Consider the following 24,755-nt stretch of genomic DNA (forward strand, 5'->3'; position numbering starts at 1 on the left):
AGCTGCTGCAGCCTCAGGGACTTCCTCTGGCCTGGAGGCCCTCCTCTGCCATCCCCTCTTGAGGAGCTGGTTCTGTCCTCAGTCTCAGCTTGGATGCCACCTCCTCAGGGAAGCCCCCCGCCCACCTGCCCAGGCTGGCCTATAGATGCAGATGGCCCTGTACCTACATAACCACTTGTTTCTTTTCTGTCTTCCCCACTGGATCAGCCGCTGTGCTAAGCCCCATTTTAATATGTGCGGGAACTCTGGCTTTGGGAGTTTCAACAATTCCCCGGCCACTCAGAAGGATCTGGAGGAGCCATAGGTGGGGGCTCAGCTATGTCCAGTCCCCACACCTCACAACGATGCTCAAAAAGTGCTTGACTGACCCAGTGCTTCCTGCCTGGGTGGCAACAGAGATCCCTGCTCCAAATAGCCCACGACCTAGGCTGTAGCTCCAGCTCTGCCCAGGGAACAGTTACTCAGAGGGCAGCCCTGATGAGTTCAGGGGAAGTGAGGCCACCAGGAACGTGTCAATAGCAGAGCAGGTTTAGGGCTCTGAGAGGCTTCAGAGGACACTATGGGCCTTGGGAGTGAGGAGTGGGCATGTGGGGACCTTGAGCACCTGCACACCAGGACCACCCACCCAGGGCTGAGGATTCAGGGAAACACAGAAAGCATGAGACTGCAAAAGTAATGGGGGACCCAGCTACTCCTCCATAACAGGACCCTTCCCTGATAATTCTCTTCTGCCCTTGCTTGGGAGAACTGAAAACCCTGAGGCGGTCCCCAGAGCTGTCCGTGGAGGTGGTCCTCATGGGCTTTAGCTGTAGGAGCTGAGCCCAGACAGTTTTGAATCCACTCCTCTCCAGCTTGTCTGCCCAGCACGGCAGCAGACCCATGGAAGTCCTTGCTCCACAGAGCTAATGTCCCTTTCAAGTTGGGTAGATGGTTTCCTGTGGGCACCTTCTTGCCACCTGGCCACCCAGGATGAAGGGTTTACTTACATAAAATTCCATGCCCCTCTTCTCCCAGCCTCCCTTGGACCCACAGCCCCTAGATCCAGCTGGCTCTCTCAACCATCAGCATAAAGAAGCTATTTGTGCAGTGGCCAGAGGCGAGGGAGGAGGTTACGGGGTAGCTGCAAGGACAGGTTGGCCCATATCCCTCACCAGATGAGCAGGATGCATTGAACCGTCCTGCTCATGAGGGTCTGGCCAGAGCTCAGGCAAGCATGGGGTGGGCTGGTTCTCTACCCAAATTCCCAATCCAGGAATGTGGGATGCCAAGAGTTCCCAGTGCCAGTGGGGTGCCTGGTAGGACGGGGTGAAGGGAGCAGCCTCACCCACCGACAGTCAGCATGGGGGGGGCATGGGGGGCATGGGGGCGCTCCTGAGGCTAAGGTCTCAGTGAGCTTGTCCTGCTCTCTTCTTTAGCCCCACCCACTTCCATTCATGCCTTTGATAAGCAGCTCCTCTGGACCCTGGCCTGGGTGGGTAGAGGGGGAAGAAAGCCCAGGCCTGCTGACTGAGCATCTGGATGGGCCAGGATGCCAGAGGCATTTTATACGCATCCCTTGGAGCCCACAACGGCCTTGCCCAGTGGTGCGGTTGGCCCTGTGCACAGATGCGGGAACTGAGACCTGAAGAGAAGTAATTCATTCAAGGCCACAGGCAGAGCTGGGTGTTGACAGCCATTAATTCAACTCAGTTTAAGATTTTTAACTGAATGACGGCCTTAAGCTTTGAATTCATTGGCCTTCGCAGTCCCTGGCACACAGTAGGTGCTCAATAACTACCTGCGGAGTGAGGGAAGGCTGTAGCAGAGATTCCCTCCCTCCAGGGCTCTCCCTGTGACTTTCCATTGCCCACCCCCAGCCCCCAAGAGGAAGAGAGGAGGAGGAGGACCTGACTCAGCACCTTGCTGTGTGCTCCATACATGTCACCTCAGGTCATCCTTAGCTGCATCTGAGCTATGACTTTGCGACTTATAGAGAAGGAAAGGCATGTCATCGGTGCTGCTCACTGGGGCAGGCTGGACTCTAACTCCAGATGTTTTAGCCGTCAGACACAAGCCTAGCAACCAACAGCCTTCTGAGCAGGACAGGCCCCCAAATCCTCTGGGACCAGTGCTGCCCGGCTGTGCTGCCACACCCGCCTTCGAGCTGGGTCTTCCTGCTGGGCCTCTAAGGCCAGGCTTGCCCTCCCTTCTCCTCTCCTGGAGTCTGTCCTCACACTCCTCCCGAAATGTCAAGGTGGGGGCCGGGGAGGGGGTAACACGTCTGCAGAGAGGTGAAGCTCCTGGAGTCTGGCCTCTTCAGCCGTCGCAGGTGCTCAGCGCCTGCTCGGCACCTCCAGGCCAGCCCCTCGGCCTCCTTAACCAGCTCTGACCCAGCTTTCCACCCCAGCACTCTGGCCGCATCAGACCTCCTCATGGGATGCCCCCTATCTTCTGCCTGTCCCTGTGTCCCAAGGGCAGGGCAGGTGGCAAGGATGTTGGGGTGGACTCTGCCTCAGGGCGTGAGGGCTGGGCAGGGGCTTTCCCAGCAGCGCCCCAGCCCCTGGCCCTGATGGAAGCTGGCCTATGCCAGGCTGGGGCAGGAGTGATCCTGATCTGGCAAGGGCCCATCGCCTCTCACCCCGGGTCCCTCTGAACATTGGGGCATTGTTCCAGGCCACAACAGAGGGTGGCTCTGTGGCTCTGGGGCTGAGGAACAAAAACCAGTTTAGCAAGGCTCTGCTCCTCATGCAATTTCAAGAATTTAATCAGAATCCTGTCTAGCTTGGACAGGAAGACATGAGCTGAGGGACAGGCCTGGGCCTGGAGCTGAGAGGGGGCAGGAGGAAGCAGGACACCCTCCGGACCACCTTCCATGCCACAGGGGCTGTCACAGAGGAGGTCACTAGTTGTGAGCTCCCAGGCCAGGGGGCTGACGGCCAGCTGGACAAGCAGACACTGGGTGACAAGAGGGAGGCATGCCAGCTCAGCCTCCACGTCCTGTCTGCAATGTGGGGGTGCCAAGTGCTGGTGCACCCCTACCCATGGGATTGGCCCAAAAGCAGAGGCCAGCAGTGGTGACGGGAGGCTGGAATAACAGCTCTGTGGGGACAGATGGCAAGTATGTGGCTTCAGTGGTGGATAAATGTATATGGGAGGTGGGGATGTAGACAGATGCCCTTGCTGCTGTAACAACAGCAGACCCTGGGTGCTGGCGGTGCTGCCTTGTACCAGTGTTGTTCACGATCCTTCCTTCCTTCCTCCCTCCTTCCCTCCCTCCCTCCCTCCCTCNTTTCCTTCCTTCTTCCTTCCCTCCCTCCCTCCCTTCCTTCCTCTTTCTTGTTGCAGTACTGGGGACCTGGGCCTGACACATGCTGGGCAAGTGCCCTATTGCCAAGCTACACCCCAGTCTTTTCTATTTTGAGATGGGGTCTTGTCACATTTTTCAGGCTGAGGCAAGAACTGTTATCCCACTCTACAGATAAAGAAACTGAGGCATGGATGGGCTGTGCCACTCACCTGGGGCAAGGAACAGGGTTGGCCTCTGAACCAGAGTTCTGACCACCAGCAGGGTTGAGGGCAATCCAGGCCTGCCCCTGGAGGGGGGGCAGTCCAGTGTATAACAGCTCAATGGCCTGGTTTTGCTTGGGCACAGATCGGCAACCAAACAACACTTATGAGGTATCAGGCCCTTGGGGCACAGAGACTGGACCCCACGTAGTCGGGAGAGATCCATAAGCAGAGTTGGGGTGGCTGGTGCCAGCCTGAGGTAGCTGGTTTTAGGGGGCTTTCCCTGGACTGGCAGATGGAGGCTGAGAGCAGAGCAGGCCAGGCCCAGGTGGCTGGGGAGGGCGGCTGCTCCGGGGAGGGGGAGCCGGGCACAGCATGGGGGTGGAGCCAGCAGCTGGCAAGCTAAGAGCCAGGGAGTGGCAGGGGGCCAGGGCACTGCAGAGATGCGAAGGCAGGTCACAGGCCTGGGGGGGGGGTGGGGCACCTGCCCTGATCCTTCTCCAACAGGAAGCTGCATCCTCAGACCTGGCTCTGAGTTCCCTCTGAGAACCTTCTAGATTCATCGTTTGCATTGGATGAGGATTTAAAGTGGAACACAAAGGGGTGATTTCTGGGTCAGCTGGTTGACCATGGTGTAGGTCCTGCTAGACTAGTCCTCATTGGCCATAAGGGCACCACATGTCCAGCAGCATCTAGGGAGATCAGAGCAGAGGGGCTCCATGCTTGAGGGGTACCCCTTGGGGCTGCAGAAGCCAGGCCAGGTGACACCTGGCCCCTCTGTCCAGGAGCCAGGGAGAGAAACTCCAGAGTTCAAACAGAGCAAACCTAGGAGGCTGGGTTAGTGCAGTGTTGGCCCCAGGATGCTTTGCTGGGCAGGGAGATCATACACAGGGGTGACGGGGCTGGGGCACATGAGGTATATCACCTCACCTGGTCAGGTTCACCCTCATTATCAGAAAAAACGCTAGTCCACCCAGGCTGCATTCCTGCCAGCTTCATGGGCTGACAGGACGGTGGCCAGGCTTCCCAGGCAGGCATCCTGGGTTCAAGGTCTTGCTCCCCACACTTCTCAACTGTGTAGCCTGGGTGGCCCTGTAACTGCCACCACCTCTATTTCCCCATTGGTCTAATGGGGACAATAATTCCGCCTCCATGGGGTACTCTGAGATTTAAATGAAATAATATTGTGCAGGGGACAGAGGGAAAGAGCAAGGAGGCAGACTCATCCCTTCCCCCTCTGCTCCTCCCTCCCTGTCAGGAGGCTCACACCAGTGTGCATGTGCACACACACCCATGCACACACACACACACACTCCTACTCATCTTCCAAGAATGAGAACACTTCCTGTGTCCCCCTTAAATTCATGTATGAAATCCTAATGCCAGAGTGATGGCATTAGGAGGGGATTAGCTCATGATGGAGGAGTGCCATGGAAGGGATCAGTGTCTTATAAAAGAGACCCCAGAGGGGCTGGGTTGTGGCTCAGCGGTAGAGCACTTGCCCTGCATGCATCAGACATTGGGATCGATCCTCAGCACCACATAAGAATAAATAAATAAAATGAAGATATTGTGTCCATTCACAACTAAAAAAAATATTGAGAGAGAGAGAGAGAGAGAGAGAGAGAGAGAGAGACCCCAGACGGCTTGTTTGCTCATCCACCATGGGAGGAGAGGTGGCTATGGTAAAGATGGCCACCTATGGAGCCAGAGGCAGGTCCTCACCAGACACTGGATCTGTAGGTGGCTTGATCTAGGACTTCCAGACTCCAGACTGTGAGGAATGAATTTCTGTTGCTCGTAAGCCACTTGATCTAGGGAGTTTTGTTATAGCAGCTCACATGGACTAAGACCATACCCTCCTCACAAAGGGACTGAGGAGACTCCACCAGCCCTGGCTCAGGAAGGGTCCAGCTGAGGTACTGCAAAACCTTTGGACACATAAACTAGGAGGTGGGTTAGGGCGTGGTTAAAAGAGTAAGTCTGAGCCAGGCTTGGTGGTGCAGGTCTGTAATTTCAGCTACTGGGGAGGCTGAGGCAAGAGGATTGCAAGTTTGAGGCCAGCCTCAGTAACATAGCAAGTCCCTGTCTCAAAATAAAAATAAAAAGGGATGGGGATGTAACTCAGTGGTAGAGCATCCCTAGGTTCAATTCTCAGTACCAAAAAGTCATGATGTGTAAAATCACATCATAGTCATAACTACCATGTAAGACTATAATAAAAACTGAATGACATCAGTCACTCATTCGACAGATTCTTCCTGATGATCTGCTCTGGACCAGGACTACCCTGGGCACTGGGCATGTAGTAGTGAGTAGGGGAGGTCCAAGTTCCTACTCACCTGGAGCATGCCTTCTAGTGGGAGGGATAAATAACAAACAAACACAGATAGTATCAGTCTGCTCAGGCTGCTATAACAAAATATCTTACACCAGGTAATTTATGAACAACAGAAATTCACTGCTTATCACTGGAAGATGGAAAGCCAAGATGAAGGTAGGTACCAGCAAATTTGGTGTCTAGTGCGGGCCCATACCTCATAGGTAGGACATTCCAGCTGTGTCCTCACATGATGGAAAGAGCAAGGGGATTCACTTGAACCTCTTTTATGAGGGCACTAATCCAATTTGTGAGGGTAGAGCCCTTGTGACTTACTCCCTAGTGGCCTTTCACCCTAATACTGTTCTTTGAGTATTAGGTTTCAACACTGAATTTGGGGGGGCTCCCACATTCAGACCACAGCTGTCAGAGAACAGGTCACAAGTGAGACAGTTGCTTCTATAAAGAAAGAGGAGGCTGGGGAGGGGCAAGTAAGTGCTGGGGAGTTCAAACAGGGAGGCCAGGGCCAGCTGCACCAAGAAGCTAATAGGTAAAGACTGGAAGGCAGAGTGGAGCAGGCTGGGGGGCTCTCCTGGGGGCTCAGCGTGCCAGGCCAGGTCTTGCTGCCCACACTTCACAACTGCGTAGCCTGGGGTTGGCCACAGGTGTGCTCAGAGGGCAGGCGCAGGCCGACTGGACTCTGAATGATAGAGGGATTTGGAGCAGGACAGGGACATGATCTGATCATAGGGAGCCAGGGAGAAGCAGGGATGATCAGGCAGGGGAGGTGGGGAGACTTGGGTCCAGCATGGATGTGTTCTGAAGAGAGTGCCCACAGGGTTTGCTGTGAGTTGGGTGGCGGATGTGACGCAGATAAATTAGTCTACAAGAATGCTGGGGCTTGGGGTCTGAGCCAGGGGTCCCGAAAAGGCTCACTGCAGTGGTATGTGGCAGCCACTGTTCACAGTGAGAGGAGGGGACATGGGACTCACAGCAACCTTCCTGGGGTCGCCACATGAAGAGGCAGGACCACCATGACTCTGTGCCAAGCCCATCAGAGGCATCTGTGTAGAGCGTCCTTTGTGCACTGGGCCAATGATCTTGAAGATGAATCGCTGGCTGCCACCGAGGGGCCTGGCTCTCCAAACAGAAGCCAGAAAAGGGATCAAAGCCCAGGGGCTGCTGCTCACCTCCCCCACCAAGCCTGTGCTGTCGTAGACTTTGTCTTCCCTGTAAGATGGAAAAGGAAGAAGACATCCCCCGCCTCAGCCCCATGAAATCCCGAGGCTCCCTGAGAGTAGCACACTTGAAAGAGACCGAGGTTATCTGAAAAATTCCAATTAAATCCACAGGCTTTGATAATTTGATAAGCCACTCTGCAGTCACCCTGGAGTCAAAATATGCTGTTACCAGATCCGTGTTTACATTTCAGGATAGAGCGGGGGCTGCACAGTGGAAATGATTTCTCTCTCTATTGAGAGCCTCTGGTGGGGACTGTAGAGGAGGAAGCTGCCCTGAGGAGAGAGGTGGCCATCAGGTTGGACTTTAGTCAGATATGTGGGAACCCAGCATGATGAGGTGTGCCATCTTGACTGCCAGGCCCAGGGTATCATGACTCCAGTGTATTCTGCCTTTTCTCTCCAAATGAGGAGACATCTGGTTCCCAGGCCACTGGGCACTTCCAAGTCTCATGCCTGTCACGTACCCAACCCATGTGTGACTTTGGTAAAACCAGCTGACCTCACCGAGCCACAGTATTCAACTGTGTCAACAGGGCTACTAATGTCAATCATAAAATGCTACAGCTAAAAACAATCTTGGAAATTCTTCATTATTTTTTATGATCCGTACTCAAATCTGTGGCAGCGCCCAGCTCTTCAGCAGGTGGGTTTTCCTCCTGGGCAGAATGTGCGGCCTGTGCCTGCATGTCAGCTGGGAAAATGGTAACCTTAACAGTTACGAGCAATGACTGCTAACCCTGAATGGCACCTGAGCAGCAGGATCGTCACGTTTTCTGCTATTTTGTCTGCTCCTTCTAACAAGTCTGTGTGCTACAAAAGAGTTTTAGGAACACCTACTCCACAAATGTAGACACACCCTCACTTTCCAGCATGAGGGCAAAGAGAAATTAGGAGCAATCTTTGGCAGAAAGGATCCTGAGGAATAAAAAGTCCCTTGTTCCTTTGACATGCCATTCCTTAGCTGGGTTGGCATTGCTAGCTCCCCCTCAATTGTGTTCCCACATCCTCAGCCTCCCTGGGGTGGCCTCGGCTTTGGCTCAACCTCCCAAGCACATAGGAGAGGCCTGAGCTTCCACTCACTCTTTTGGGGGGTTGACATCCTCAGGTCGGGCCTCGAAGAAACGAAAGACTTCATCACACTGTGAAATGTGGGGAGGGAGCCGGACCAGCGCCTGTGGAAAGATAGAAAGTAATGGCATCAGGTGTGATGAGCTTGGGACAGGAAAACCAGAGTGCCCACATGAGCCAACAGTGATGGGAAGGCTCAAGTACTGTGCCTTGGAAGGCATAGTCACCCAGCCAGTCACCAGCCACCCATCAATCAATGACTTAACTAGCCAACGACTGAAGCTATTATCCATCCATCCATCCATCCATCCGTCCATCTCAACTAAAAATCCAACAAACCAGCCAACTAATTAATCAACTAAACAAACACCCAAATACTCCATGAACCAACTGGACAATAAAAAAGATAATCAGTTAACCAATCAACTATCCAGCCAATAATTCAATCAACCATCCAACCCGCTGAGCAATTAAGCAGCCAACCAAGCAAAACACATTGACACTGAACCCTAGGTCTCAGGGCCCTCGGGGACTGGTCCTTCTGCATGAACCCTGGAGGAATTTTCTCCTGCTCATAGGATAAGCCTGAGCTCCTGAACCCGACAATGTGAGGCTTCGTCTTACCAGGCTGACCTCCCATTAGCCCCTCTCCAGCTGCACTAGATAGCCACGCCTCTGAATACTGATGGTGCAATTAATTATTTATTGACTGCTACTGAAGACAACAGGGAGCTATGATGGAGTTTGACAGGACCTAAGATGATGGGGGCTTTCAGGAAGGACTCTAGCTGAATTCTAAAGCCTGGGAAAAATTGAACTGCCCAAGGTGGGCAGAGTTCAAATGTGAGGGCTCCAGGAACTGGAGGAAGGTTGATGTGGCCTGGGCACACAGAGTGAAGGACAGAAGGTGTGGGGCGCCTGACCTAGAGGGCTCCCTGGCCACACTGGGCATGCCTGGAGGAATAGTGCCCCTCGATGGGGTGAAAGGCTTCCAGCACAGTGGGCCTGGCCTTGGCTGGAGGGATTTGGAGAAGTAGAGAGGAGAGGAGTGGGCACCCCATGGGGAGTGACAGTGAAGGCAAGGGTGTGGCCAGTGTGGGCCAGTCATCCCGGAGGACCAGAGGACCGGGAGGATGAGCCTGCTGCTGGTATGAGGGGTGGGGCTGTGATCTCAGGTAGTGCTATCCTCCCACAGGTGCTCCACACCTGCAGCAGCCCCGCCAACCCAAAAGCAGGGTGTGGGGGGAGGCCAGGTGTAGCCTTGTTTCCTGGTCCCCTTCCTCCTTTCAGTGTGGGCAGAAATACTGGGGCAAGGAAGAGACAGAAAGAGACAGGGCCAAAGAGACAGAAGAGATCACTGCCAAAGCAGACCTGAGGGGTGTGTACAAGGGAACCCAGGGCTGGAGACAGTAAAAGAAAGAGAAACCTGAAACTGGAATCCAGGAACATAGGAGTGTGATAAGGAGTCTCCAGGTCCATATGGAAGGACCCCGTCACAGGCCTCTACCTCCCAGGACCCCACACCTCCCTGGAGGGCCTTCAGATGTAATGCCTTTCTCTGGTGGATCCTGTGCTAAGCACGGTGGGCCTCTCTATGTGGCCACCTCATGATGGCTCCCTGGGAGCAAGATTCCCATCCCTGTGTTATAGACAAAGAAACAGAGGCTTAGAGGGCCACGAGGCCTGTCTGCAGGCTCTCAGGGAGAGTGGAAAGACCACACAGGGTTAAACTCCACGTAGGCGGGGATTTTAGTCTGTTCTGTTGATTTTCACCAGGTCCTAGCAAGGTGTCTGCAGCCGAGCAAGCACTCAATGGACATTGTTTAATGAATGAGTGAATGAACGATGGATAAATGATCAGGGCTTTAGTGTGTGAAGCCAGATGCCCAATAGCAGTGGGACATGATGAGGAGGCAAAAATAAATAAATAAAACAAAACATGTGTGGCCTTGGGTGGCACGGGCAGAACCCAGGGGAGGGGAAGCCGTGGCTTGACTCTTGGCAGAGCTGCTCTTCTCCAGTCTGTCACCTAAAGCCACCCAGTCTATCAGGAGGCCCTTCTCAGGGCCAAACTCCCAGCCAGGCAAGACGGGGCAAGACGGGGCAAGGCCACTCTGCAATTCCTCAGACTTTCCTTCTAGAGCCCTGGCTTTTCAAGGGTCCCCAGAGCCCATCATGCCAATGAACTCCCATGTGCCACTTCCACTCATCCGACCACGGCGAGGGCTTTCGGTGTGTGGGGGACATGGGGCTGTCCCTGCTGTTATAGGGAGGGGAGGGCTAGTCCTGCTCTCCAGATAGCATGGCTAAAGATGTGTCACCACATCTTGTCCTGGAGATTGACGTTCAGGATGGGCACATCGAGGATGTCAGGAGTATGAAGTTATAAATGAGTTAAGCGTCAGAGTCAAGTCCCTTGCTCGGAATATAGGGTGGGTAGACTTTGTCCCCAAAGGGGGCATTTAACCGCCCAGGCTGTTTCCTGTTTTCTCCACCAGGAAGGGTAGAAAGAAAAGGAACAGAAAAATTGAGGGAGACAGACAGACAGACATAGAGAGGGAGGGACAAAGAGAACGTGTCAGAGAAGGAAGTCAGGCACATGAGGAGTAAGGGCTCCAGACAGAGGGCAGGAGGCCCCAGGGGGGACCTAAGGGCTGGGACGGGGGTTGGGGGGAGCAGTGGGGAACCCATTGCCGGCAAACTGGGCTGTGTACAGGGCAGGACCACAGCTCCCAAAGGCAGAGGGAGGGACGCAGGGCAGGAGAGGGCAGGCTTTGGCTGGCCCAGGGTGCCAGCCAGCCGAGTGCTGCCACCCAGCCTCACAGCTCTGCATGGTCATGAACAGAGGAGCTCTTCATGCCTGCAGAGAGCAGCGTTCGGGGGCAGAGGACGAGCGTGTGGGCTGTGAGGGCCTCAGACAAAGGAGCCTTTGGGTGGACTGACCGTGGCATCTTTCTTTAAGAGGGAGCCTTGCACGGAGCACTTAAGGGCCTGTCCTGATCTCAGGCTGACAAGAGGCCCTTGGGCCACAGCAGCTTCCTTCAGAGCTGCTGTCAAAGCCAGTTCTGGCCAAGACCATTTGGCAGGAGAGGCTGGTGCTGAGCAGTCTATCAGGGGCTGTGCCAGCAACCACAGCCGAGGCCGGGAAACCTCAAACTCAGACATCCTGAGAAACGCAGGGTGACGGGGCTGGATATATGGGTATTTTCGGTAGTACCATCCCTGGTGTAGGGATAAGGTTCTGCCCGAGACATTCATGAGGTATACTGTGTGGGGGTTTGCTGGCAGACCAGGTTTTGGGGCCTGGCTCTACCATTCATGGGCTGTGTGGTGCCAGATATGTTACTTGCTTTCTCTGAGCTCAGCATAATGGATTCAACAAGGAACCTAGCTGTTAAGAGGAATTCCAAAGTACATCTCATGGAACAATTTGCTTGATGAGGTATAATGAATTCCACTGGCATATGTGAAATGTGGGGGGCCTTGAAGGTCAACCCCACCCCTGTACCCACTGCCATCCTGGCCTTGGAGATCACCATGTTCAGTAACATAGCAAAAAGTGTCTGGGAAGTACTGCAGGGACCTCTTTAGGCCAGTGTTTAGTAACAATAAGGACGTCCTGGGGAATGACTAATTCAATCATCACGTCAATGCTAAGAGTTTTTTTTTTTTTTCCTTTTCTTTCTTTCTTTTTATTATTATTTTTTTTAATAGTCTGGGGATAATTTCAAATTTATAGAAGAAACTCAGGCCCAAAGAGTTTAGTTCCCCAAGGCTATACTCTAAGTATCAAAATTTTGCTTCAGGTATCTGAATCTAGACCCCCCACTCTACTGATAACGCTGCTCACGCCTGCTCTCTTTCCCTCTCTCTCCTCCTCTCACTCTCCCTCCCTCTGGTACAGGAAATTGAACCCAGAGGGGTTTAACCCCTGAGCCACATCCCCAGCCCTTTTGATTTTGAGACATGATCTCTCCAAGTACTTAGTGCCTCATTTAGTTGCTGAGGCTGGCTTTGAACTCACAATCCTCCTACTTCAGCCTCCCAAGCCTCTGGGATTCCAGGCATGCACCACAGTGCCCAGCTGACACATGCTCTCTACTGCCTCAACATTACTCATGGGGATCTGACTGTGGAGCTGGAACTGCTCCTGGTGACACCTCATGGAACACAACTGGGGCCAACCCAGATCAGACACATCCTGAAGGTCCTCCTAGCGTTAACAGGCTGTGGCACTAAGGCTATGCACAGCCCCATTATCAGTGAGTTCAACTGCATGATCTGTCAATCAATCTGATTGAAACTTTCTAACAGGGCTCTGACTCAGGTGAGGTCAGAGGGTCCCGAAGGCCCTGAGTTGCAGAAGGGCCAGAATGAACCTGACCTCACACCCTCAGCTCCTGGGTAGGGAGCAGGGCCCTGTGGGGCTTCTAAGCATGTGCGTCCCTGCAGGATGCTGGCTGAGCTAACTCCAGTCCTTTCCAGTCCTGCCATTCTGAGATCTGGGCTGGGGAGGTGGCTAATACCAGGTCAGGAGAAACGGGGAAGGGCTGTGGGTGGCGGGTGCCTAGTTTGGGCAGACTGATAAAGAGGCACAAGAGAGCCATCCAGGTTTGCTGTCAGCTACTTCTGCTGCCAGAGCCCCCCCTTTCCAGTCCTGAACTGCCCTAAAGTCTCCAGTTCTTGCCCCTTCAAAACCATTTTCTTAGCAGCAGGTGTCATCAGGCCCATCATGGTGCAGGTTTGGAGGGTGGGGAGCGGGGGCTACGTGATGTATCTCTGAGACCTCTGCACAGATACAGGAAGCAAAAGTCTAGTCTTTGGAAATGCAAGCGGCATGGGAAGGGGCCTGGCTGATGGCTCAGTCCTTGGCTCCCTTGAAGCTCAGCTCTTTAGGTAATGTCTGTCCCAGGGTAAAAGACAAAGTTCTGTATTTGGCAAAACAACCATGGGTGTCCTGCTCTTTACACAAGATCAGGCATTACCCTCTTTCTAGAAGTGCCAGTTGCCAATCAACAGAAATCTTACAGGTAAAACGTAGACTGCACTCCAGGCCTTGGGGCTGCCTCTGACCTGCCCAGGCTGTTCTTCTCAGGTCACTACCTGGAAAGCTGGGGTCTCATGGAACTTCTGTAAGCCACAGTATTTCAAATGCAAGAGTCTCTTTCGAGGACCTAGCAGCCCCTCCTTTTCAAATGTCAATCATATCTATTTCTTGGTAGCAGTTTAAGCTGTTTCCCAAGGGATCCCAGGACACTGGGGCCTGGAAGAGGTGTCATCCTCTGAGGAATTTTCTCTCCTGGGACCTTTTCATCTTGTCAGCAGATGCTGTCACTGGGGGCCACACTTCCTGCTTGCTAGTGAAGACAGGAGGATAACAGATGTGCCCCCCCGCCCAGGAGCTTCTTATCTGGGAAGAGGTCAAGGGGAAGTTACCGTCCTGCAGAGGACAGATGTGCAGAGCAGAGGCATGCAGAGTGCTCAGCTTCCGTGGGAGACACGAGGCATCTCTAAGGGGCCACTATGGAAGCTGCATGTGTCCCTAGGAAGCAAATTAGCTCAGGCCAAGGGGCAGAGCCCTGGCTAGCTGGAAACAGCCTGCTCAGGTCTGGCTGACTGGACTGCAGCTGTGGGGGAGAGGCAGGAGTTGGGGCTGGAGCAGTTCTTGGAGGCTGCCCCCAGAGGGCCTGGCTGAGACACTTAGCCATTCTCGGTGGCAGTGGGACTCCTCCAAGGGCCTCTAAGGAGAACAGGAACTGGATTAGCTTTCTCCTAGGCTAAAAACACCTTTCCTGGGTCTGTTGGGGAGATGGAGAAATTCTACTGATCAGCGTCCCCCAAGGACAAGACCACTCAGGAGGTATGAATGGTCACTTCACGGAAGATGTGTCATCCTCAGGAATTTTCTCTCTTTATCAGTCTGCCCAACTTAGAAATCCTCAGCCTACCATGCCTCAGTCTCTCCCACCAGCAGCACTCCTGGCCCAGGTCCTCCCTCAGAACAAGGACCACAAGATCAAGATTACCCTCCCCAAGGGAACAGCCAATGATGGGCCAGGGATAATACTTGGGACTAGGATTCACCAGTATGTAACAATCTCAGTTTCCAATCTGGGAAGTGGGGATAAAGTGAGTCTGGGAGACGAATGAGGGCCAGGGGATCTGTGACCTTCAATCTGACCTCTTGGTGGGCTCATACTTCCTGTCCCCAATTCCTTCATCCCTGAAATCAAGTGTGTTGTGGACAGAAGAATCAGAGAAATAAACTCAGCTACTGGGGCAGCAAAAAAGTCATAGTCACACACACCAGAAAATGCAGATTTGCATAAATGGCACCAATATGTCAAAGGTGAGTTGACCATTCTCGAACACTCTCCTTCACACACATACTTTCCACTAGGATACTCATTTTATTCCCTGGACAAACACTGCAAACATGTATGTCCCCTGAAGGAACAGGGTAAATGGAGTCACAGTCAAAATTGGTAGTCTGAGCTTCTATATAGCTCATGCTTGTTTAGTTAAATGAAAGTCTTCACTTTGTTGCTATCCCCAGAACCATTAAATAGTAACCGCACAACCATGTTGCTCATTAAATTAATTTACAGAGTTAAAGAAATGCCTTTGGAACCCCTCTTGTTAGACATCTGGCCCTTAAGTGCCACATAAAAACAATCATCAGGCTGGAGCTTGGTAAATTTTCCATGATGCTCATCCAATCTGCTTCATATATGTTCAAAATCAACACTGAGATTTGGGTTATGAAACCACCCTTAGAGGAGGGACTAGCTGGCTGGTGAGGGCAGAGAGCCCAAAGTCTGGGGAGCTCCTCTGCATGGTCAGACTTTTCACATCTGCCTGCTCCTTATGCAGGGCTCATAATTTTGGGTGCATTTGAATTCCCACCAAATCCCAGACTCTGAGCCCACGTTGTCTCACAGGCCCAAGGAAGAAGATGCTTGCTAGCCACGCAGAGCTGGATATGCAGGGAGCTGGAAATAAGGACTCTAGAGACTCCAGGCAGCATGCATCTAAGGACAAAGGAAGGGCTGGCATAGAATACGCTGCACGTGGCACTGGCCATGAAGTTGGCTGTGGTGGGCAGTAAAACTCAGTGGTCATAGATTGGACCATCTGGGGGCAGAGCTGTGAAATATGCAACTCTGGGTGGCAGTGGCCATGGACGGCTGCTGGCTTCTCCCCACTGACTGTTCCCGGGTCAGGGGTTTCTCAGACAATCAGACCACAGATCCCAGCTTCTCAGTTCAGCAGAATTAAAGGTCAGTCTGCCTTGTCCCCTCTCCACTGCATTCTCAGAGTGAATTCCTGCCTGTGAGAGGCCGTCTGCCTGGCAAACCCCTGACACTGTTCATGGTCTGGCTCAGAGCAGTTCTCAACTGTGCTAGTCGGGTGGGGAGGACCCCCTCGGTTGGCTCCCCCAGCCACCAGCAGCACGTTAGAGCCCCAGACACCCTCTGAATCAGGAGTCCCATTCAAAGCCTGATCCTAAGAGATAAGATGCTATCAGTTTCCTCCTCTGGCTGGTCCAGGAGACACATTTCCATAGAGCCCAACTGCAGAGGCCTCTGGCTCCCCAGCTCAGAGAGGCTGAGACTGATTTGAGCCATAAATCCCAGCTGGAAAAGGCTTCCTCCCGCCCTTTGCCCCCTCCTCCATTAGCTCTGCCCATCTATTTAACTTCCCGGGAAAGGAATAAAGAGAAATGAAAGCTCAGGCTGAGGCATCAATTAAGCAGAAACAGTGCATGCTCTTTAAAGAAAAAAAATGAATATTGATCTGAAGAAGAGGGAATCTAGCTCAGGGGAATTCACGCTCCGGGCATCCTTTTAGGACAAGGCAGAACATGTGACCCAAGTTTAATGTGCACAAAATTCAAATTCTGGTTTAATGAAATTGTTTGGGAGCACTTGTCTTCCTAGAGGCTTGGGAACGACAGTTAATAAATTTAGCAACTTGGTTCTTATTTAAACATTTATTGCCAGGCATAATGATTCAGAATTATAAAATGTCAGAGTAGAAGGGGACCTTACAGGTAACAGTTCTGTGTAAGGACAGGGCATTTCAGGAGTCGAAATGGTGTGCTGTGCCTCCTCCCCCCTCAACCCTGTGAGACAGGATCTCTATCCTCATTTTTTCAGATGAGGAAATTGGGGCTAAAAGAGATAAAGCAACTGTACCAGGTCACACAGCTCGTGAGTGGGGCCCTGGGATCCAACTGCAGCTCTTCTCGTGTTAATGACCACATTTGGAACAAAACATTATACCACACTTGCTTCCCTAATATTTTTAAGTCAAATTCCACAAAACAAAATTGTTTCTGTTAAAGCCAGTGGGATTCAGAAGTAACATTATTTAATGCTTGCTTTTTATTGGTTTGTTTTTATTTGCTTTTGTTTTCTTTAATTTTTTTTTTTTTCACCGCTGGGCTCAAACCCAGGGTCTTACATATGCTGGTCAAGTGTTCTACCACTGAACTAAACCCCAGCCCTTTATTTACTTTTTTTTTCTTTTTTGCAGTGCTAGGGATTGAACCCAGGGGTACTGAGCTATGTCCCCAGCCCTTTTTATTTGAGTCAGGGTCTCACTAAATTGCTCAGACTGGCCTTGAACTTGTGATCTTCCTGCCTTAGCCTCCCAAATTGCAAAGATTACAGGTGTGTTCCACCATGCCCGGCCCTTTATATGCTTTTAATAAAGTTTTTTTTTTTTTTTAATTTGCAAATAAAATGCTTGTGCCTTGTAATAACAAAATCATCTACTAAAAGCTTCCTCTGAGCTAAACAGTAGGCCTGATGATTGCCAGCTCATTCCATCTCCATGGTCACCCTCTCTGCAAGAGGGACAATTCTCCTTCCTACTGACATGGAAACTGAGGCTCAAGAAGTTAAGTAAATTGCCCAAGTTCATAAAACTAGCCAGATGTTTGAACCCAGGCAGTTTGGCCATCCAGAGGTCATGTGCCAAGGACATGAAGTAGCCTCCCATCCTCACTGCAGGGGTCCTAGGCTCTAATCAAAGCAGAAGGACAAATGGGCTCTGGCTCATGACACTGCTGTCACTCTCCTGTCTACTCTTTGATAATGGTTGCTCTAGTTATGCACAAGTGTGTGTATGCAAGCTGGCTGCTGCCAGCTGTGCGCGTGTGTGAGACAGAGAAAGAGAGAGAGAGAGAGAGAGAGAGAGAGCGCATTTGCATCTATAAAGATGTGTAATGAACATTGGCATCTATAAAGCTTATGTGAATAAACAAATGTGTATTCCAGATGCCACCAAACTCAGAGCTGACTCCACAACATCCCACAAGGAATTCAAAGAAACAATTGTCCATGTCCAGCAAAATGCCACATGCAAATCCCTTCAGCAGGCCTCTCATGTAGGTCCCAAGCCAGTGGAAGTGATTTAAAACAGCACTTTGTAAACATGGCTGTGTTCTGAAAGGATAGTGACCCCTCCTGGTGGGCCACCCACTTCCATCCTACTGGCCAAGCAAAGCCAGGCCTCAGAAGTGTTTGTACAGAGAGCCTCCTTCACAGACAGACAGCCCCTCAGGCAGAGGGTCCACCCCCACTCCCAGACACACCCTTACCCGGCAGTATTCGTCGATGGGCTTCAGCCTCTTCACAGCTACATCCCGGATGTGGCTTCTCCGGAAGAGGATCTTGCCTGGAAGAGAGACGCTCGTGAGCCAGACATTCTGGCTAAAGCCATCATAGGATCTTTTCATTTCCCTCCCCCTTGTCGAGGAAACAAGAGGAGTGGTCACCTCTCCTGGGGGGCAGGAGGCGATCAAGGCTGAGAGCCCAGGGCCTCTCCCTGGAGGCTGCCATCTTGGGCTTCAACGAACAACTTGGTCAAGTCACCTTGACTGGGTCTAATGGTAGGATCAATGCCTGACATGGGTGTGGCTTCTAAATGACCTCACAAATAAATATAAAGTATGGCCCAACCCACACGCTATGTTTTGTTTTCAGACCCATCCCTCCTTGAGAAATCGACATACATTTCTGCCAACTGGGCAGGAATTTCTATTCTTAGTGTAGGTGGGTGGCTATTTCCAGGGCGGGCACAAGCCATGGCTGCCCCAGTGTGACTGTTGCCTGGGCTTTCTGTACACACAGCCTCCAGCCATTCGGGCTGCTGCCAGCTGTGTTGGTACATCTTTCTACAGGTATGGACAAGGCTTACAGGAAGTGCCACCCGTCAGACCTTTCCAGCAGGTCCTTCTGCCCTGGCCACATTCAATCATGATAAATACATTGGTGCACAATCCTTTTCCAGACTGTTAAATTCAGAACCTTAACTCTGACAGTCAAGGTCTTATACAACTGACACTTCTGTGCCCAGCGGCCCAGTGGGCTAGGGCCAACGTCCTTTTTCAGAAAAGCTTCCTTGATGGTTCCTTTCCAGAACATCCATAATACGCCCATTCCTGGGGCACTGGCCATACTGTACTGTATTTTATAGCACTGGTGACCCATGGTAGGTCCAGCAAGCCCAGCACGTGGTGGAAGTGCTGACCTGGAGCTTCAACATGCATCTGTTGTCCCAATCTGGGCAAGGCCACTTCCATTCTTAGCCCTTGGGATGCCAATGGAGCTAATCACATGCCAATGGCAAACGGTGCATGTGACTCAGCTTAGTAACCAGTGATTGGCCTAGGGATGGGCACCCCTGATACGGGCCAATGAGGGTAAGCCCTGAGACTTCCTTCTTCCACAGTTGCTAAGCCCCTGAATGAAAGGCTAGTGCCTCTAGTAGCCGAGTTTATTATTTCCCGAGAAGAAAACAAAATGAGAAAAAGGAATTGTGCCTATCACAGGTAGGTGCTCAATAATTGCTTCTTGAATGATTGAAAAATCAAAGGCAAGAAATGACCAGGGCCAGATTCCTTTGATATCATTTCAGCAGCTGGATATAGCTGTTCCTGGACCTCGGATCATCCCGCTACTTGTCACTTGTGTAAAGCAAAAAAAAAAAAAAAAAAAAAAAAAACCACTTTTTTATTTAAACTAGTTGGAGATAAAGTTTCATCACTTTATTTGAAGGGCTCCTAATTAAGATCATTCCCACTGCATGTGAACAAATATTCCACTGCATGTTAATCCACTCAAGCTTCTTCTGCCAAGGACCAAGTGAAGTACTAAGAAAGGCAATGACCTTAGTTCAGGCTGTTCGCATGGAAGCAGCCCTAGAAATAAGAATTTGAATCTAGTGGATTATGTGGGAGGCCATCCGCGGAGGCATCATTAGGGGAGAGGGAGAATAAGGCAGAAGGTAGAGAGATCAAGAGTTATCTCCAAGGGCTGGAGCTCCGTTCTGTTGGGCAACTCCAGGGGACACACCTCAGGGGCATCCCTGCAGAGGCTGGGGAGTCTGTGGAGGCTAGGGAGGCTGGGGAAGCTGGGGTAACCAGCCACCAACTTCCTGCTTGTCATTGAGGGCTTCTTTTGAGGGCATTAATTCTAGCACCTCTGGCTAAGTGTGCTCCCATGGGTGCTGGTACTTCTTATAAGGAGTCTGTGGCAGGCAGAAGGGAACAGAGAGGACATGGAGACATGAAGCAATTGCTGCAACCATCCCTGATTTCCCTGTCACCACGTGACATGGCTCCTTGACCACTGAGCTGCACAACCAACCTGCTAATCCTGCTGGGAAGTGGCAGTGGAGCAGCAGCCCAGGAGGGCTAGAGCATGGGCTACCAGCACAGGCCCTGGCCGCTAGGAGCCTGCCATGCCACCATGGGCCTGAAGTATGGTGAGCCAGGGCTGAGGCAAACCAGGGCCCACTGACGGGTCACCCTGCAGCAGCCAGACTGGGCCTGGTGCAGAGGCCTGCTCCATCCAGTACACAGCCCGGAACCTCCAAGCATCTACCATCAGATGACCTTAACCTCCCACTTCCAAACAAGCAGTGGAAAACCCAAGTGGGGCAGACCAGAATGGAGACTGCAGGTGCTAACCAACAGCACTGATACTTTCCCAAACCCTGATTAGCAGAAATTTGGACCAATAGCATTGACCCAAGTGCTATATAAACCTCTAGACTAGCACACGCAAGTGGCAACCTGCTATCAGATCCCCTCTCACCCGGTGGGAGCTCTGTTTCTATTCACACTTGAATAAATCCTGGTCAAACAAGAACCCAGAAAGAAGTTGGTGGTGAGCTGCTGGGGCCTGCTGCATCACTGGAAGGCCTAGCCTGCCATGAAGAACTGTAACACATCACTCAATGGTAGTGGAAAATAAATGGGCTAACGGGCCTTCTCAGCTGTAGAGGCCTGTAGCTTATGCAGACCCCACCTGAAGAAGCAGAGAAACTCTGGTTTCCACAGTACTGGTAACAAGCCTTGCGTAGGTCAGACAGTGGAACCCATAAGCATGTCACAGCATGTGTGACTTGCTTCCTGCTTGAAGCCTTTGGTTTTCCATTCAAAGTCTGGCCTCCAGCTCAGGCTCTGTGTGCCCCACATGTTCCACCTGGCAGGGGCCTTGGAATAGAGCCGATGCTCAGTAAGTGCACACTGGCTCACTTCCTGCTTGGGCCTCTTCCCGAGCTCTCCTTCCTCTGGGCTCTCTAGAGTCAGTGCACAGGTTATCTGTGTAGACGGCACCATGTCACCAAGACAAAGCACTCTGCCACATGCTCCTTTGGAAAGGAGATAAAAGGTGATGTCTCAAGACACTGGTGATGGCTGCTTTTCATAGGGGAAGATGTCACAGACCTGGTATTCCTTGCCTCTTTGCCTCCTGCTCTTTTTTGGTTTCCTGTTGCTTTACTGCCCACGTGCCGCAGAGCCTGTGTGTGCAGCTATGGGGACACTGTGAACATAAGCATGTGGCCTGAGCAGACCTGCTCTCTGGACTGACAAAATGACAGGCAGCCAGGACTAGCCTTCCAACCGAGTCAGCTGTCCGTCAGGAGCTGGAGGTGGCCCAGACCCAGCTGACACCAGTCATCAAGGGGTATGAAGGAGCATCTGAGGACCGGAGGAAACCACAGGGGAGGAAGCCTCATCCTCATCCCACCCAAAGTCAAAAAGGAAAGGAGGGAGATGGGGAGACACACTGGGTCCCCCTCCCAGCCCCCACCCCAAAGCTGGTCGCACCCCTAGATGAGCCTTATATCCTGAAGAAGTAGATGTTGCTCTTTATTTAACAGCAGAGACAGATCCAAAAAACAGGGAAGGAACACTCAGGCCCCCAGAAGAGAGGGATGGGCAAGGTGGGCAGGAGGCAGGAGGCTCCCCTTGACTCCTTGTCACGCTGGCCCTGGAGCACGGGACCCCATTTGCCCTTTGCATCTACTCATGCAAGCAAGGCCACCTTGCCACCAGCATGTCCAGTCCCCTCAACAAGCTCATGGTCTGCTGCTTGGGTGTGAAGTCGGAGGAGAATTTTTGCACAAGCCAAATCCCCATGTGTGTTTCGGGTCCCCACTGGACTACCCTCCTTGCTGCCGAAACCCTGACAGGAGCAACACTTCCTTCTCTTGGGGCTTTGGCACAGTCAGCCAGTGGGGAATGAGGGAGGGAGGGAGGAAGGGGGAGGGATTCCACGGTCTTGACTTCTCTGGAGGAATCCAAACCACACTCTGAAAGCCGAACGGGTGACCATATTAAAAGGGAGAGAGAAAAAGGGGGTGGAGGAAAATCCCCATTAAGGAAACCGAGACCACAGGGCAGTAAAGGCCTCTTGTAAATGTAATTCAGCCTCTTTATGGCGGCGCTCTGCTTCTGCCAGAGTCTTCAAAGCCCTGCGGATGCTGCCCCAGAAATCTGATAAGAATCATAAGGCAGATCACACGTGGCCTGAAACAGACCCGGCTCAGCCTTAAATAGACTTAACTTGCTCCTGAAAGTAGAGAAAGAAAGCTGGAGCCTGCAGTCTGCCTGCCACTCAGGGCCAGGCGTGGACGGAACAGGCGGCCCTGGGCAAGGGGCCTGGGTCCAAGTCCTGCCTGTGCATGTTCCACCAACAAGCTGGCACCCAGGGGTGCAGCCTCCCGTGGCTGTGTGGCTGTCTGTTACTTTTACTAGGTCCATCTTGTACAGGAGATGGCAGCTCAGAGAGATGGCTGAGTTGGGATTTCACCTCGGGGTTTTGAGCTTGGAGAATGAGGGTAAGAGTGTTGGCAATGAATCCAGAGGGTTCTATGGGCTCAGGCCATATAAGGTCTTTCGAACCATGATGTGAGGACTCTGGGTTTCACCCGTGTGTGAGGGAAGATGAGAGCAGTTAACCCCCTGGGCCAACCACAGCCTCTAGGTACAAAGTGAAATCTATGGTCCTCCATGAGAATCTGGGGGTCAGATTCTGCAACCATCCCTGATTTCCCTGGAAGAGCAGAAGCACAGCACAGACAGGCCCACTCCAGCTATGAAGAGTTCGGAAGCCACCTCCACGGACTAGGTGCATGTTCTACAAACAAGCTAGCACCCAGGTGTGCAGGGGCCATGGGGCACACTGGCTGCAGGGGTGATGAGAGAACCCCTTGTGGCCTGAACAGGCTGATCTATTCCCGGTAGCCTCTCCTCGTCAAGATACACAGTGTCAGCCAGGCGTGGTGGTGCATACCTGTAGTCCCAGCTGCTCAGGACACTGAGGCAGGAGGATGGCTTGAGCCCGGACATTCTAGGCTAGGCTGGTCAACATAGCAAGACCCTATCTCAAGAACAAAAGAAAGAAAGGGGAAAAGGGAAGGAAGATTGGGAAAGAGGGAGGAAGGAAGGAGATATACCTGTCTATGCCAGCATGTTTAACTCCCTCTTCCCTGCTTTTTAAATTTTTTATTTTTTAATCATCTGGAATCATTATTCAAAGACATCCATCTGTCCATCTACCCACCCAGCACTGTCTTGGTGGGGCCTGCTGTGCTGGGCTTGCTCAAAGCCCTGCAGTGAATGTGACAGACAGACGGACGAGGCCTTGCTCTCAAGGACCTCACATGCTGTTTGGGAAGGAGGGGCAATATATATTTTTCATACCAAGTAAGTAGTTTGGTAAGATGTATAGGTCTCCCCCAGCCTCTACAGAGGGAATAAAAATAGGTGTCTGGGGGAGAATTCAGATTGGTAGGGAAGTGTCTCAGAGGTTCAATGGAAATTCTTTTGGGTACAAGGGATTGAATACAGGTGTGCTCTACCCTTGGGCTATATCCCCAGTCCTTTTTATTTTTTATTTTAAGAGAGGGCTTTGCTAAGATGCCCAGGCTGGCCTTGAACTTGCAATCCGCCTGCCTTGATCTCCTGAGTAGTTGGGATTACAGGTGAGCACTGCCATACCTGGTCAGTGAAAATTTCAAGGAGGAGACATTTGTGCAAAGCTCTGGGGCAAGAGGACTTGGTCAGAGGAAGTCACAACAGCAAAGTCCCTGAGGCAGGAAGAACTGAATATGTTGGAAGACAGAAAAGAATCTAGAGAGTAGCCTGTGAGCCACAAAAAAGGGAGCGGTTCTATTCCAAGTGCCCTGGGAACCCTTCCCATCCTTGGTTAAGGCTCGGGTTCTATGCTGCCTGCTCTGCAAAGCTTCCTTGAATGCCCATTACCCCTGTGCCAACCTCCCAGTCCCTCGCAATCACCCATGTTGTCCTCTCTCCCTTGCTATCCTGGAGAATGTCGGGAATATCTCTCCATAGGAATATCCAATTAAGAGGTCCCCCTGATTTATAGCCACAGTGTCAGCAGTCCCCAGGCTTGGGGAGGGCCAGCTCTCCCAGGTGCCTCTCAATCCTCTCTCCTCAGTGCTGCCTGAGAGCCTGGAGGGTCAGCATCAGAGGAGACCACAGAAAGGCCCAGAGGCCCACAGCTGCAGAGTCCAGCAGCCTTGCTCCTCAGGAACGGCATTCCTGCCCTTCTCATGGGGGTCTGAGGACAAAGGAAAGGGGAGCATACAGGCCTCCTAGGGCTGTTGTAACAAACTGTCACCAACTTAGTGCCTTAAAACAATAGGGATTTATTCTCTCTGAGTTCTGGAGGCCTGAGATTTGAAGTCCAGGGCCAGCAGGGCCAAGGTGCCTCTGAAGGCTACAGAGGCCTGGCCCTTTGGCTTTTTGGTGGTGCCAACATTCCTTGGCTTGTGGTGCATCACTCCAGTCTGCCTCCACCCACACCTGGCCTTTCCTTTCTCTGTCTCAAATCTCCATCTGCCTTTCCTCATTTTGACACTGGTCACTATGATCCTAAATCTAGGATGATCTCACCTTGAGACCCTTGACTTAATCACATCTGCAAAGACTCTATTACCAAAGAAGGTCCTAGTCACAAGTTCCTGGGGTCAGGACTTGGACATTTCTTTGGGGTCGTCATTCGACCCACTGCAGGAGGTTATGGGAGAGAACACAGAGCCGTCCGGTTGCCTGCCAGTCTCTATTCCTAGCTGACTGCCATGGCCTGAGGGCAGGTACAATCTTCTGTCCTCCTTGTGCCCCTGGTGATACCTGGCCTGGCCCTGGGTACAATGAACATAGGAGCTGTCTGATTGTCTCCAGGAGGACAGGGAAGTTTCTGGGTCAGGGACAGCGTGCACCAGGCTCCCTGGGGCCCAAGAGGGGTGAGGTAAGCTGGGAGGATCTAGTGCTAAGTGGCTGAGTGAAGCGGGCGGGGGTGCCCTCTCTGGCTGTG

The 24,755-nt window shown here is 52.1% G+C and overlaps 1 protein-coding gene across 3 annotated transcripts in view; it reads right to left on the reverse strand.

The window, feature by feature from the left end:
* The window catches only part of Sh3pxd2a (SH3 and PX domains 2A), a 215,097-nt gene that overhangs the window by 97,603 nt on the left and 92,739 nt on the right, over nucleotides 1–24,755 (reverse strand). For all 3 annotated transcript variants that reach the window (XM_048807272.1, XM_015494748.2, XM_015494747.2), the window contains exons 4-5: nucleotides 17,723–17,799; nucleotides 8,128–8,219 (exon numbers count right to left, since the gene is read on the reverse strand). In XM_048807272.1, the coding sequence (XP_048663229.1) occupies nucleotides 8,128–8,219; nucleotides 17,723–17,799 (169 nt within the window). The remainder of the gene's footprint in view (nucleotides 1–8,127; nucleotides 8,220–17,722; nucleotides 17,800–24,755) is intronic.

The sequence above is a fragment of the Marmota marmota genome, unplaced genomic scaffold (assembly GCF_001458135.2).
Source record: "Marmota marmota marmota unplaced genomic scaffold, marMar, whole genome shotgun sequence".
Lineage (NCBI taxonomy): Eukaryota > Metazoa > Chordata > Mammalia > Rodentia > Sciuridae > Marmota > Marmota marmota.